The sequence below is a fragment of the Carex rostrata genome, chromosome 18 (genome assembly GCF_964058835.1).
Source record: "Carex rostrata chromosome 18, lpCarRost1.2, whole genome shotgun sequence".
NCBI lineage: Eukaryota > Viridiplantae > Streptophyta > Magnoliopsida > Poales > Cyperaceae > Carex > Carex rostrata.
In genome coordinates, this window is record NC_135935.1 from 8,218,480 (window position 1) to 8,234,098 (window position 15,619).

The 15,619-nt window shown below is 32.2% G+C and overlaps 1 protein-coding gene across 1 annotated transcript; it reads right to left on the minus strand.

The window, feature by feature from the left end:
• Nucleotides 1–3,593: 3,593 nt before the first annotated feature.
• LOC144569146 (uncharacterized protein At1g28695-like) lies at nt 3,594–5,726 on the minus strand. The gene is made up of 3 exons (XM_078319346.1): nt 5,395–5,726; nt 4,565–4,927; nt 3,594–4,246 (listed from the first exon to the last, which is right to left on the minus strand). The coding sequence occupies exons 1-3, from the start codon at nt 5,659–5,661 to the stop codon at nt 3,752–3,754; spliced, it is 1,125 nt and encodes a 374-aa protein (XP_078175472.1). The 5' UTR covers nt 5,662–5,726; the 3' UTR covers nt 3,594–3,751.
• Nucleotides 5,727–15,619: the final 9,893 nt, after the last annotated feature.

The following is a 15,619-nucleotide window of genomic DNA, read 5'->3' on the forward strand; positions in this document are numbered from 1 at the left end:
GTCGACTGTGAGAGACACGCCGTACGATTTGGTCAGCTGAACGAAGTCCACTTCGTCTTCAAGGAAAGGAAACCAGGGACAGGAATCCCTATCATATCTACGCTTTGAGCGAGCCATATGATTACCTCTGGATGCAGTGTGTATCTTGCATCGATAGTCATGATGGAGAGCGAGGACGGGGACATACGTAGTGTCCCGATAGTGAGCGAGTACCCCGACATATTTCCGGAGGAGCTACCTGGGATGCCCCCAGATCGCGAGGTTGAGTGCTACATAGAGCTACAGCCTGGGACGACTCCAGTTACACGGCCCCCCTACCGTATGGTGCCTGCGGAGCATAGGGAGCTCAAGATGCAACTCGCGGATCTTCTAGAAAAGGGCTTCATACAACCTAGTACATCGCCTTGGGGAGCTCCTGTCCTTTTCATGAGGAAGAAGGATGGATCCCTTCGTCTGTGCATCGACTATCGAGAGTTGAACAAGTGCACGATGCCCAACCAATACCCATTACGGCGCATCGATGACTTGTTCAATCAGCTTCAAGGTTCACAGGTGTATTCGAAGGTCGATCACTAGTGGAGAATGTACAATTAGTGTCACCTCATTAGTATCAGATGTCTTAAAAATGCGGCACTAATACTATTAGTGTCAAATTAAATAATGCTGGTCATTTATTAAACAGCCGATACTAATGCCTAACCTTTAGTGTCAGTCATTTACAAAGTATTAGTATCAGCCCCATTAGTGTCGCCCAAAGTCCGATACTAATACCCCATAAACGACTGATACTAATTCCAAGTTCTCCACTAGTGGATCTATGATTCGGATATCACCATATGCGCATTCGAGTGAGTGACGTCCCGAAAACTGCATTTCGGACCCAATACAGACATTAGGAGTTTTGAGTCATGTCCTTCGGATTGACGATCGCCCCAACATATTTCATGAGTCTCATGCACACTGTATTTACGGACTTCCTAGACTCGTTCGTAGTGGTTTTCATCAATGATATTTTGATATACTCCTGGAGTCACGAGGAGCACGCCATACACCTACGGATGGTGCTACAACGACTTAGGGAGCACCAGTTATACGCTATTCTTGAAGTGCACCAGCTATACAGCGACTTGGCGAGTCAGCTCGGTTCAATTATAAATTTGTGAATTTGTATGAATTTGTGTGGATTTGATATGCATAAATTTGTTTTGTGAACTATGTTTGTATGAATTTGGGTATCTGATATTTTGTTATATATGAATTTAATTGCAAATTTAATTGATGGTAGTTGATTTTCTTAGTTGTACTTGAATTAAAAATATTGTTCAAGCTATGAAAATGAATATATGATACAAACTATACTTTGTTTGATAGGACTTATTATTATTATTTTTTTAATTTGCATGATAGTAGTCGAATAAAGTCCAATGAGCTAATGAATCAACTCGGTTAAGCTCTGAGCTAGCTCATGATGATCTTCATGAGTTAAGATTCTAGCTCGTGCTTTTAAACTCAGCTCACTCGAATCACTCAGTAGCTATGACAATCTGATCTTGAACTGAACCCAATTTGTAATGAGCTAGCTCATTACCACTCCTCTCTATGCATCTTTATCTGAAGACATAAGTCACAATTCACAAAGAAGAAGAGAAAAAAATTTAAAAGAGTGAAGAAAAGAAGAAAAAAAGAGCAAGGCGGTACGTATGAGCAACAGAGCGAGTGGCGAGGTACGGTGGTGGCCGAGCTAGCAATCATCCATTCATCCTTTGCTGAAATTTTGTTGAAATCTGACTAACCCAAAAAATTTCTCTCTTGTTGGTGAATCAATCCGGTCTACTTAACTATCGCTGAATGATAGAAAATTGCTATCATTATTATTCCTCACACTCTACTTTTGAGTTTTGTTTTGTATCTTTTTTCTTTTTGTGTTTTTCTCACGCTTTTTTTTTTTTTTTTTTTATCAGAACAAATCTTTTTTCATCTAAATGAGAAATTAAAATTCTTATTTTAACCAATCTCTTGATCGGAATTGTTAAAAGATGAAAATTAATTTCATTAAGCATGATCTGGGGGGAGATTTAGTCCACTTGAAATCAAATGAATTGGGATGGAATTTGGAGATAATTGAGTCTTTCTAAAGAAAAATACTATTTTATCCCTATTTTTTTTCTTATATATTCACAAAATTTTGAAAAGGAATGAAGAAGAGCTAGTGGATATAATTGTCTTTTAAGCTCATGATTTTTCTTTTATTAAGTATTTTACAAAATTGTTGATCCACCGGTGGCTTAACAAAACATTAAAATCAGCAACTACTGTTGGATCAACAATTTTGTAAAATACTTAATAAATAGTAAAAAATATTCAGAAAAATGTAAAATTTGGTCTCCAAGCACATATTAATATGGAGAATAAGATGAACGGTTTGGATCGGCCATTTGGATTTTGAATTTTAGATTTATGGTCTAATGCACAAACCCCTCCATGCATTACAATGCACCATAGCCCATCTCTCTCTCTCTCTCTCTCTATATATATATATATATATATATTTGATTCGATCTTCTGTGGTGGATAATGAGCATCTATATTTAAATTGGATTAAAATAACTCATTCACAAATAGCTCTATAATTCATAAAGTTAAAAAAAAACCGTTAATATTAAAATAAATATTATTTAAATTTTGAGTTTTAAAATAAATTTCTGACAGATAATTGAGTCTTTCTAAAGAAAAATACTATTTTATCCCTATTTTTTTTCTTATATATTCACAAAAGTTTGAAAAGGAATGAAGAAGAGTGGATATAATTGTCTTTTAAGCTCATGATTTTTCTTTTATCAAGTAACCTATCCGATCAGAAAAGTTCAGTTCAAATTCATTTCTGTTTAAACTTTAAACTATTCTCAAGTAAAATCAATTGAACTTTAAGAAGACCTGTTCCGACGGTAAACCTAGCTCTCACTTGGGGTACAAATTGGGCCGGGCCTTGCTGGTCTATAGGCGGAGGATATTATTAAGAAACAAAACACAAACGAAGAAAACGCTTAAAAGTTGTATACCAAACAAAAATAACCATCCCAATTGTTTATAGTCAATGCACCTTACGGCATCCCCAAATGGGCTGCTAATTGGACAGGATTGTCCATGGACAACCGGGCTGAAAAACACCTGGACATAGTTTGAACGGGCTGTAATCCGAAATAGATCAAATATTCAGTTCACATTCAATTACAATTTAATATATGAACTGGTAACGGATCAAACATGAACATGAATTAAGAGCAGCCCGTTTGTTAGCCCGTTTGAGAGCCTGTTTGAACAACCATTTGTTGGTTCGATCTCTCATCCCCCATCTTCCTACCGTACCACTACAGCCTATTTTGGGGCGGATCCTATGATCTCATCTAATTCTATTCTCAAAAAAAAAAAAAACGAGGGTTAACGGTTTACCTGATTTCAGATCTCTGGAGTTAATTTTGATCCGTATAGGAGGTTACAAATTCAAAATCTGACAGATTTTTGTTTTTATTTTTTTTATAAATATCTAAAGGTGAAAGGCTTTACCTCATTTTATCACAGAACCAGGCTTAATTTTGAAGGATACCTATGTTTAGAAAATTAAACCAGGAATTACAGAACTCCAACGTCTGATATCCTTTCCAACATACATGTTCCATTATATATGTAAAAGTTCAAGTACATAGAACAAAAATAATAAATAAAATTAGACTTAGCGAAGACAGCATATGATTCATCCGTGGTTACGTAAGCAAACACGAGGAAATGACCACGTAAACTTTCCATTCCTTTTCTCCTCACTGGATAAAGCTTTATACTTCTTCCAATCATCCAAAATGCCGCTTAAATCAATTAGCTTATTCTTAAGACCAACGCAACAGTTCGACTGCATTGTATAGACCTTGTTCATGTCCTTCCCATAGTTGCAAAACCCACTAAGATAATCAGTTTCGACAAATCTCATCTTAGTTCGAAACTTATCAACAAGTTCCTTCTTAATCCCATTGAAAACATATTGTTCGTTCTTGCCAGGGAACCTTTTCCTTGCTTCATACCAGTAATTGAGTACCTTGGCATTTTTCATGGTGCTCTTCACGTAGAAAAGACCGGTATTTGGAAAACTGCCAATATATTCTGGCGATCTGATAAATACATCGCAGGATAATGTTATGTCATAGTGAACAGTGATGAGCTTTAAGATGTTACGGAACCACAAAACATCCAAATCCTGTAAAAAAAAGAAAGCTTATAACATTTGTACTTCAGTTCTTGACCATATGAGAAATGTTATCTTTCACTTAGGTAAAGTTTTAATATACATTCATACATATTAAGCCCAAAAATAAAATAAATCACTTAAATTAAGAAACTAATGCTGTAGAAGTAAGAACGATGGTCCAGAATATAAGTTTACTTCGGCTATGTGTGATATTTGGTTTAATACATTGATCTAATATTCTAATTATATTTTACTGACATAAATGTACTTCATGTCTGACTTATGCAATGACGTTGTAATTAATTATGATAGAAAAAAAAAACGTACCGTGAAAATCACATTATATCCGAACTCCACCATGCGTTGCATCAGCATAATTTTGGTCCAAACAAGGTTAACAAAGCCTTTTGTCATAAAGAACTTCGCAGCTTCAAAATTTTCACCATCAATCTTTAACAAGTAGCAGTGATGGTGTATGATTTTACATCTCTCAAATGAGACTTGGTCTGTTGCTACAATAATCAAGTGCTCGAGGAGGTGCTCTATGTTCTCCCCAACATGAAAACTCTCGAGGAAGAGGTCAAGAATGGAACCTGGATTTGCATATGCATCATTAATCTCGGTGAAAATTATCGTGTTGTCATCCATGGATGCATTTTGTAGTAGCGGAAGTAGGTCTTCAAAGGCTGTCTACATACATGCATAATATAAAATAAACTGTAAGTGGTCAGGTTAAATCAGAAAAGAAAGAAAATAGAATTAGACCATAAACTCCTTTTGCAAGAATTTTGGTTGGTATTTTGACAATTTCATTTCTCTTTTTTATTGTTTGTTATGTATATCTTAAGGAAGCTATTTCAAGAAAGGATCTGCATTTTTCTTTTGTCTATCAAAAAGCCAACCAAGTTGGACATCGTTAGTTTTTAGATAACAATAATTTACATATTTAGATATCTGAAAAATATTACATTTCGAAATAACATGTAAGTTTAAAAACCAGAAACAGCATAAAAAAAAAAAAAGTTATGCAGCATGTTTGAGTATAACAGAGAAGAAACAGGAAGAAATAGTGAAAAGATAATTGCGAACAAAGCGATATATCAACATATTAACTTGGTTTTTTTTATGTACCTAAACAATATAAGAGTTTGATGTACCTCAGTAATATTTGTTGGTGCAATATCTGTTTTATTGAGAGAGACACTGCTAGGTGGAAGTTGAACTTCATTCCTCAAGCCTAGATCATGAATTGTCTTGATTTGTTCCGTGTTTATGGAGAAATAAAACACTAGTAAAGTAGTTGCTATAGCTGCTCCGAGAAGAAACCATACAGCCTCTGATCTGCTTTTATTCTCTGACAACATCTCTCTGTCCCACACTCTTCCTCTCTTTCCCTCTATAAGGAACCTCAGGTTTGACAACATCTCTTGAAGCAGGTCTTGTTGCTGGTTCTGGCGACTAACTATATATAATTTGTTGTTTTTGGCGCTTAGAGAGCCTTTCAGACGTAAATTAATATATCAAGGCTTCCATTAATAATTTTATGAAGTCTAGCTATGTCCGACATTTATATAATATAAAATATATTGGCCTATGAATTTTGTCGCATTATTTTATATAAAAAGGCTTAATTCCTTCAATTTTGTCGGTTTAACGGCCATCTGTTTAACTATTCTAGTAGTTGTGCATTTAAAAGGGAAATAAATTATTTCCCTTTAAAATAGGCAACGGTGCTTCAATAAACTAACGGGACACGTGTGTATAGTACTAATCAATCATACTTTTTACAGGTGGTACATACAGGCCGGGAGCAAAGCATACTTTTTAAAGGGGGCTACAAGGAATTTTGTTGAATTCATGGGAAAGATGTACTTGCCTACATTGTCAGCATTTATTTCCGCAAAAGATGCCATCCATTGTGGAGAATGGAGATGGGAATCATCGGCAATAACTCAAAAGAGAATATTTTGAGGAAATGAATCTCAACTGTCTGATTTGTTTAAAATTAGTGCAAACTAGATCCGCACTAATATTGATAAACCTCTTATGTTATAGGCAAGTGGTGAATTAGCTCCGTTTAAAATTAGACGATTGATATCAATCGATGAGAACCTTTAATTTACTAGACATTTCACATATGATTTTTTTTTTTTTTTCAACTTTAGAAGGTTAAAGTGCAAACTGCATTATTGTGGTAGTTAGGCGTTACCTATCTCCCACGAAATAGGGGAATTTCATTATTCTTCGGAAACTTTAAAATTACATATTTCCTCCTCTAAAATTCATAATATCATATTTACCCTCTTAAATTTAAAAACTCATAAATTTAGTTATTTTTTTATTTTTTTTATTAAAACTCATTTTAAATTTAAAAAGTGCCAATTTCAGAAAAATGGTTGTCTTCTAATTAGTAAGTTTCTGAGGGCGAATATGTCATTTTTCTACTTTGAACACTTACAGAAGCGTACAACCAAGTATCAATGTATATGCATCCGAAGTAGAGAAATGACCCATTTGTACTTGAGAACTGACCAATTAGCAGATTGACATTTTTAAACATGCTACATATTTTTTATTTTTTTAATAAAGATAAAAATTGGTACTTCGTAATTTTAAAATGTGTTTTAAAAGGAAAGGCAATAAAATAGGTAAATATGTGAGTTATTGACATTTAGAAGGGTAAATATGATGTTATGAATTTTAGAGGGGGGAATACGTAATTTTGAAGTTTTTTAGGGGCATACATGAAATTTCCCCCCCAAAAAATAAAGATCATTATGTGGATGTTAATTAAAAATAGAATACTCACACACAAAAAAAAGGTTTTGCAAGCCAAATAAAAAAAATGAATTTAGTGCAGAAAATTTTTTTGAACTGAACTTTTCTGATCGAACATCAAATAAAAAAAAATAGGGTATTGTTTTGCTTAAAAATCGAAATATAGAAAAAACATGATGGTTTATCCCATCCAGATTAGTGCTCCGCTAATCTCGCTAAGCAGAAAAATTTCTTGGACGGAATAGATTATCCCGTCCAGCACTGTAGCTATTTTTTATTATTTTTTATTTTTTAAGTTTCATCTTAGTGAATGCAATTTTTTTTAAAAATGCTACAGTGCCAGACGGGATAATCTATCCCGTCCAAGATATTTTTATTTTTTTTAAGTTAAATGGCTAATTAGGATCAAGATTAACCGGACGGGATGGTTTATCCCGTCCAGACACTAGCTGGACAGAATAAACCATCACGTTTTTCCTAAATTTCAATTTTCCACTAAAATGATCCTCTTTCACGATATATATTTTTTTCTTTTAATAGAAAAATCGGGGCTCTCCTCTGTGCCAATTATGCTCAGTAACTGGTGCCAAGGAAACTAATATCCATCTGTTCATAAATATCTCTATATAACAAAATTATGCTCAGTAAATGGAGACCCACTGATGATATAATTGCATATCCCAGTGCAGTTCAGTGTGTTGGCCTTGTCTGAAGAACACGAAATGATATTTGTTTTTACGATCATATACAAAAATAAATAAGACAAATGCATATATGATTTGTACTTTGATGGATTATTTGACAGAGAATTTCAATGTAGAAGAGAAATTGAGACCACTAAGTCTGAGAGGGTGCCACTTGTACCAATGCTGCTAAATGAGTGACTGTTTATGCTTGATTGCAGATGTGGATCTTAATAAACTTGAAATAGTTCATTAGTTTGAAGATTGGATGCAATAATTGTGAGGTTCAGTGAACCATTATTATTATTATTTTAAGGTTGGTGAGCAGACAGCTCACTAACTTTTTGATTAAAATTTGAACAAGTCTGTAAAACGCCATTCCCTACGCTCTACCTTACTATCAAATACGAACACAACTTGAGAATTATTGACAACGAGAGTACAACAACATAATGAAGATACAAATGAATAACAATTAATATCCACTGTCTTGATCTTTCTACGTTTAGTTCAATAGCTACGTACAATAACAAAGTAGACACTTTTCACGAGAGAAAAAACGCAATGATGACGGTACTCCCTCGCGAAAAGTACCGTCGCAAATAGAAAAAAACACGTTTTTGACGGTACTCCGTCGCAAAAAGTCACTTTTTATCCTCGTGAAAAGTTTTTGATCCTTGTAGCATGCCGGGTGACGGAGGCAGAATGGATATCCAAGAGTTTTTTAGTGTGTGCAATTAGGAGTGTCAACGGGTTGGGTTGAAGCATTTTCATACCAATGCCCGTTATATTAATGGGAAAAAACTTTCTCTTACCTATATCCAATAAGCTAAATAAAAAAAATTTCTTACCAGTATACATCTTATCAAATACAGTATGGGTTAGATAAACGGATAAAAGAGTGTCATTGAATAGATATGAGCCATGAATAAAATGTTAATTGTGAAAATAAAGAATTAATAGTAATCGCCAAAATATTGTTTTGACAAGAAAATTTGTCAATAAAATGTGTGGAGCTAGCTAGATAAAATTAATCTATCAATATACAGTGGCGTAGTCAGGATTTTGATGAATGATCGATAGGTAAAAATCTTTATGGACTTGATACCATAGAAGGAAAAATTGAAATCGAATCGGTCACTTAACCATGAAATCAAAATCGGTCCAATATCACATTGGAATTTTTTTTTTATGGCGTAAGCTTTTTTGAAATAAAAAAATTAACAATTGATAAATAAAATACTTTTGATCCCTATAAAAAGTATATAGAAAAAAAATAAGGGAAGAAAAATAAAATGAAAAAGAAATAAGAAAATAGATAAAACAATTCTAAAGGCAATAAGAAAATGTAAAAGCAAGATAAATTGGAGGAAACTATATATTTATACATAAAATAGACACTAAAAAGAAAGAAAGGATGAATGGGAGACAAACTGGAGACAGAAAGAGATCTGCATTTTATCTGGAAGACTCAAATGCTCTATTGTTCATACTCCAATCACATCCTAGCATTTTTATTTTCAATTTAAAAGTTTAAACAAAAGATCTGAACAGCTCAACATGATATCCATGTTAAAACGTGCTTAGAAATCAAAGTTTATATTTTTTGAAAACTTTTTACTATTTTTAAGTAGATACAAAATCAATGTTTTTTCATAAAATTGTGAACCATCTAAAAACAGTGATTTTTTGCCATTCTTAAAATATAGTAAAAAATTTCCAAAAAAAATATAAAATATGATCTCTGTGTACATTTTAATGTGGATATCAAGTTGAGAAGTTCAAATCTTTTGTTTGAACTTTGAAATTGAAAATAAAAATATTGGAATGTGATTGGAATATGAAGCAATGGGACATTTGAGCCCTCTTTTATCTGGGGAAAAATATTAATTTTATTGAGTCTATTATGTATCTGTTGCTAATTAACTTGATATTAATGTAAACATAAGACATTTTGTTTAGACCTATGTAGATCGAATTCGTATTCTTTGCATTAACTCAAAAAAGAATCTTTTGAATTAATGCATCTGGATTGTCCGATTAGCTTTAAAATTCGTGTGAATTAGATCCGCACTAATATTAAAGACCTCCTATGTTTTAGGCGGGAGTCAAATGGACTCAAATTAATGCAAACATAAGACATTCTATTTAGACCTATGTAGATCGAATTCGTATTGCGTTAACTGAAAAAGGAATCTTTTGAATTAATGTATCTGGACTGTCCGATCAGCTTCAAAATTCATACGAATTAAATCCGCATAAATATTACAGACTCCTATGTTTTAGGCGGGAGTCGAATGGACTCCGATTATAATCAAACAGCCGATATGTATTATCTCAAAAAATACTCTTTTGAGCTAATTAATGCAGACGATTGCGGACTCATCTAGGTCATCCGGTACACAAAACAAATGTGGTAAAAGAATGCCTCGAAATGAACATTAAATAGGAAACAAATTCGGCGGTTAATTCCCAGACGGCAGAGACTTAATTTCTATAGGACTGTGACACTGTCCCTGCTGTGCATGCAAAAGAAGTAAAAAACACAAACTGAAAAATATCCTCGACTGAATATATGCTCTCCAGTAGTGCCGAATCAAGTAATTTCCATCCAGAAGGGCAAGAAGAAAGGAAAAGGGAAAGGCAAGAAAGGAAAGGGAAATGCTAAAGGGAAAGGGAAGGCAGGAGGAAGTGTCCAAGGTAAGTATAGGGATAAGTACCAGTTCCCAGTTCTATGCGCATTGTGGTCTCCCGCTGAAAGCAGAATTTTTATTTTTATTTTTAGAAATGCGTTAAATATTTTATTGGTAACCGGATAGATGATTGGTTTTTTGGACTAGAAGGAAGGGAGGGATTGGAAAGTAAAAAAAAAAAAAAAAAATTCTGTCGAATCATGTTTAGTTGATAAAATTATATCAAAAGTAAAAGATACAAGAGGTGAAAAGTTTAACCTTATATCATTGTAAATTTGTATTACAAATATTTTTAGAAAAAATAACACAAATGTCAAACTCTGTATCTTACCAATATAATTTCCATACAAGTTTTTTGTCACAAACCTACAATAATCACCGAATTTTTCATTAATCTTCTAAATTATAATCAACCAAACAAAAAATAAGACAGAAAAAAAGTTAAATTTATTTTCTCTCATTAATCATCAAAGTACGAAAAGATTAAATATGTTAATCTTCATTTATATTCCAGTCCATTCCATTCTATTTTTTACCTCCCCTTCCTTCCGCTACTCTCCATCAAACAGGGTGTTAAGGAATCGCATCATTTTGTTGGCAACTAGATAGATCATTTTTTTTTTTATGAATTAGAAGGAACCAACTTATTTTAAGGAACTGGATCATTTATTTTGTCGGCAACCAGATAAATGATATTTTTAGAAGAAAACAAATTATTTTGAGGAATCGCATCAATGATCCTGTTCTTTAGAAAATGTATTCAGGAGTATATCTTAGCCATACAACATCCAAAATTGCAATGAATCGGTTCCTTTACCATCTAATTGTTGTGATTTAATCCTTTGTCATTTGATTTCAAACTTGAAGTCAGCAATATTAATTAAAAAAAAGGGGGAATTTCACGTATACCCCTCAAAACCTTCCAAATTACATATTCCCCCTCTAAATTTGGATATTACATATTTCCCCTCTAAACTACAAAAAACTCACATATTTACCTATTTTATTGTCTTTTATATTAAAACACATTCTAAATTTATAAAATACCTATTTTACCTTTTTATTAAAAAGTATAAAACGCCCATCTGACTCCAATTTGAATATGAAAATTCCTCTATCGTTTGAATTACTTTAAGATCCATGCGCACTAGAACAGCACGAATCTTGAAGCAAACACACACAAATATTGAAACAACATGCATAGATATTAATTCGATGCACGCGGATTAAAATTGCTTTGAGATTTGTGCGCACTAGATTAGCACAAATCTTTAAGTGAACACAATAATCTTATTGCGATGCTCGCGGATAAGACAGTAGAGGAACTTTTCAGATTCAAAATTGAGTTCGATGGGGGCATTTATACTTTTAATTAAGGGTAAAATAGTTATTTTATAAATTTAGAATGAATTTTAATATAAAAGACAATAAAATGGGTAAATATGTGAGTTTTTGAAGTTTAGAGGGGGAAAATATGTAATTTTAAAATTTAGAGGAGGAAATACGTAGTTTTGATGTTTTTGAGGGGTATACATGAAATTCCCCCAAAAAAACAAAAGTAGAATTCATATAACAAACTGTATATGCTTTCAAAGAGGTTATACTGTGTACAAATATATTAATAATTTTTAAATTGACAAATAAATATTTTTACATGTATTTGAAGAAATTAATATTAAAAGTAGACCATTGAAGACTTTCTGATAATAAAGAAATATTTTTATAAACGTTGGCCATTTTATAAATCTTAACTGCTCTTTGAGATTGCAAAATCTCCTATAAAGTTCATTCCGCAGACTAAAGATGCAAGGAAGAAAAATCGTCTGAAATTATCACATGTCAAATTGTGCCCAACTGTTCAAATGGGAAATTATCACATTTCAAATTGTGCCTAACTGTTAAAATGGGAAATTATCACACTTTCTCTGTCCCTTCAAGTCTTTTCTCTGTCACTTCATTTTTGGTTAGAAGTTGAGAATACTAACTCTGTTGTACACTTCCGTACTTAAAAAATATAATTAATTGAACCGCACTTTAGTGAGAGAGCATGATTCATTGCATACAGTTTTTGAGTAAAGGTTAAAGTCAACTTATTCAACTTTTTAATATCTATTTTATTGTAACAAATAATTTTTTTTATTTAGATTTTGGACTCATGACTTTTCCTATAGAGACTATGCGTTTTCGTCACTAGACCAAAGTCTAGTTCTTATTCATTGCATACAGTTAAAAATTAGGAACTCAGAATCTTAATTTATGGAAGCATCTAATTATCCACAGAAAAACTGTCATTTGACTTGCGCTAATTCTGTAAAATTACTAATTCAATTATGTAACTTGTATAACAAATCTTATAAAAAACACACTTTAAATTTCTAACATTTAGTGGGACCACTTTGTGTACTTCCAACTTACACAACTTGCCAAACTAACTGTAATTGATGCGGGACCACTTGATGTACTTCTCTAACTTACAGTTAATAACAGTTTTAAAACTTTCTAGAACATTTTAAAATTGAACCACTCCTCAAACTTGCAGTTTTTTCAAAATAATCTTGGAAATTATACAAAATTAATTTTTTTTAATCAAATTTTCTTTTTCAAAATTAAAATTTATTTTATTTTTTTTGAAAAAAAATTCATAATTTTTTTTTCTTCAATTATTAATATTTATATACCCATCTATATCCTATAAACTACACATACTGTAAAACATAAAGATGCAAACTATAGAACTTCAATACTGTAAAATTTCCAAATGTAAACTATAAAACTAACAGATGCAAACTATAAAACTGTAAATATGAAACCTAAAACACTATAAAACTGAGATAAACACGCTGCAAAATTCAATACTATAAATTTAAAAGATGTAAAAAGTAAAACTAACAGATGCAAACTATAAATCATCAATACATCAAATATTCACAACCACATTGTTACATTAGTAACTGTTCACAAGATTAATACTGTAAAATTACAAGATGAATACTGTAAAATTAACATGGTGAATACTGTAAAATTACAAGATGAATACTCCATATCACATCTCTATCATCTCTTTCCTTCAGATTTACACAAGATGAATACTGTAAAATTAACTGGGGGAATACTGTAAAATTAACAGATCAATACTCCATATCATCTCTCTATCATCTCTTTCCTCCAGATTTTCACAATATGAATACTGTAAAATTACAAGATGAATACTGTAAAATTAACAAGGAAATACTGTAAAATTAACATATCAATACTCCATATCGCCTCTATATCATCTCTTTCCTCCAGATTTTCACAAGATGAATACTGTAAAATTACAAGATGAATACTGTAAAATTAACAGGGGAAATACTGTAAAATTAACATATCAATACTCCATATCGCCTCTCTATCATCTATTTTCTCCAGATTTTCACAAGATGAATACTGTAAAATTAACAGTGGAAATACTGTAAAATTAATAGATCAATACTCCATATTGCTGGAGAGATGATGTCAACAGTTATCGCTGCCAAATTCAATGTGCGATATCCTATAAAATGTGACATATATCTTGTAATTCAGATATATATGTACTGTAAAAAATGAAGAATACAAAATCAAACTAAATTACAACATACAAATAATATTCAAATAAAATTTCTGTTAAAATGCTAGATCCGTTACTGCATACAATGAAAACAACAAATTCAATAGAAAAAACTTACTAGATTTCAATTTTGCCGTCTTCTATCCAATCAAAATCCACTCCTGAAGGTTCCGTCGCAATAATGTTTAAACAACGAGATCGAGTCAGTAATCTAAAAAAAAATCATCATTGCAAATGAAAAATGAATGAGAGAAGAAAAATTAAAAAAAACAAAAATCACGATTTCATTTGAATGAAAGTCAGTATCGATGAAATGACGACTAGCTTGAATTAACTCGCGATGAACTAGGGAAGAGAAATCCAAAAGAAGAAACAAATCGCGAATAGTTTGAATGAGATTCACGCCTGAATCTTTCGTCGCGACACAAGAGGAAGGAAATCGCAGAGCAGATCTGATTGGAAATGGAAGATTCGGAAATGAAGTTCAAAAAAAGAAAGGTACAGTGTCACATTATATAGGAGGAGACGGGATTCGTTAGAAGGTGGGGACCATCGGAAATTTAAACAGTTGAACCCGTAATTAGATAAGGTTGTGGACAGTTAGTGGACAAAGGACTGTGGACCAAGACCTTTTCTCTTAATTGCATTATATAGGAGGAGACATGATTCGTTAGAAGATGGGGACCATCGGAAATTTAAATAATTGAACCCGGAATTAGATAAGATTGTAGACAGTTAGTGGACAAAGGATTGTGGACCAAGACCTTTTCTCTTAATTTATAATCTGCTCAACGATATTAATGGTACAAATCAAATTCAGTAAGTTGCCTTTTGGTATTTCTCTTCTAAACGGCCGAAATATTTTTAGTTACCACTATAACATTTATAAAAAAAATCAATAGTTAGACCAATCTGCACACTAATTTAGGTTCATATATATGCAGATTGGTTTAGTGCACCAATTTTTGCATATATATCAAAGGAATTGGTCTTCGTTTCAGTGAACAACCTAACAATTGTCTTATTATTTGTCTTAGTCTGCATTGATGGAACCTGAGCAGCCTAACTTGACTTCTGAAAAATGACTTGTACAATATCTTATTATTTTAAAAGGTCACAAATTTGTCTTGGTCTTGGGGTCCACATTAAGAGATTTTTTTTATATGCAAAAATTGGTGCGTTGGACCTTGGACCAATATGTCAGATTAATCTCTCTGATTCAGAATTGATATGCAGATCAGTCTAATGTGACTACAGATATTTAAATTTTGAAAAAAATATTATAAAGTACGAATTTTAAAATATTGAAGTGGTAACTAAAAAGATTTCGGTCTCAACGGTTTTACATGGATTTGACAAAAGACAAATCATAAACAATTTTGTTTTTTTTTTAATCAAACTAATTTGATTGATTTGATTTTTAATAAAAACCATAAATAACGAGATGACATTTCCACATCAAAGTTTTCTTTTTGTTGTTGTCGTTGAACAACCAATTTGACACTATCATATTTGACATATTTTCAATCCATAAGTCACGGAAATTAAATTGATTTTTCTCATGTGTCGAATAGACTGTTCGACCTAACATTTTTATCACTGTACTGAAATGACTATTCGGTTCCAAATAAAAAAAAAA

What these genes read in the sequence shown, in the direction of transcription:
- LOC144569146 (XM_078319346.1), bottom strand. Translation starts at nt 5,661, where the DNA reads ATGTTGTCAAACCTGAGGTTCCTTATAGAGGGAAAGAGAGGAAGAGTG. An exon ending in CACCAACAAATATTACTGAG is followed by an intron (nt 4,928 to 5,394) that starts GTACATCAAACT and finishes GCATGTATGTAG; the next exon opens with ACAGCCTTTGAAGACCTACT. An exon ending in GATATAATGTGATTTTCACG is followed by an intron (nt 4,247 to 4,564) that starts GTACGTTTTTTT and finishes TTTTTTTTACAG; the next exon opens with GATTTGGATGTTTTGTGGTT.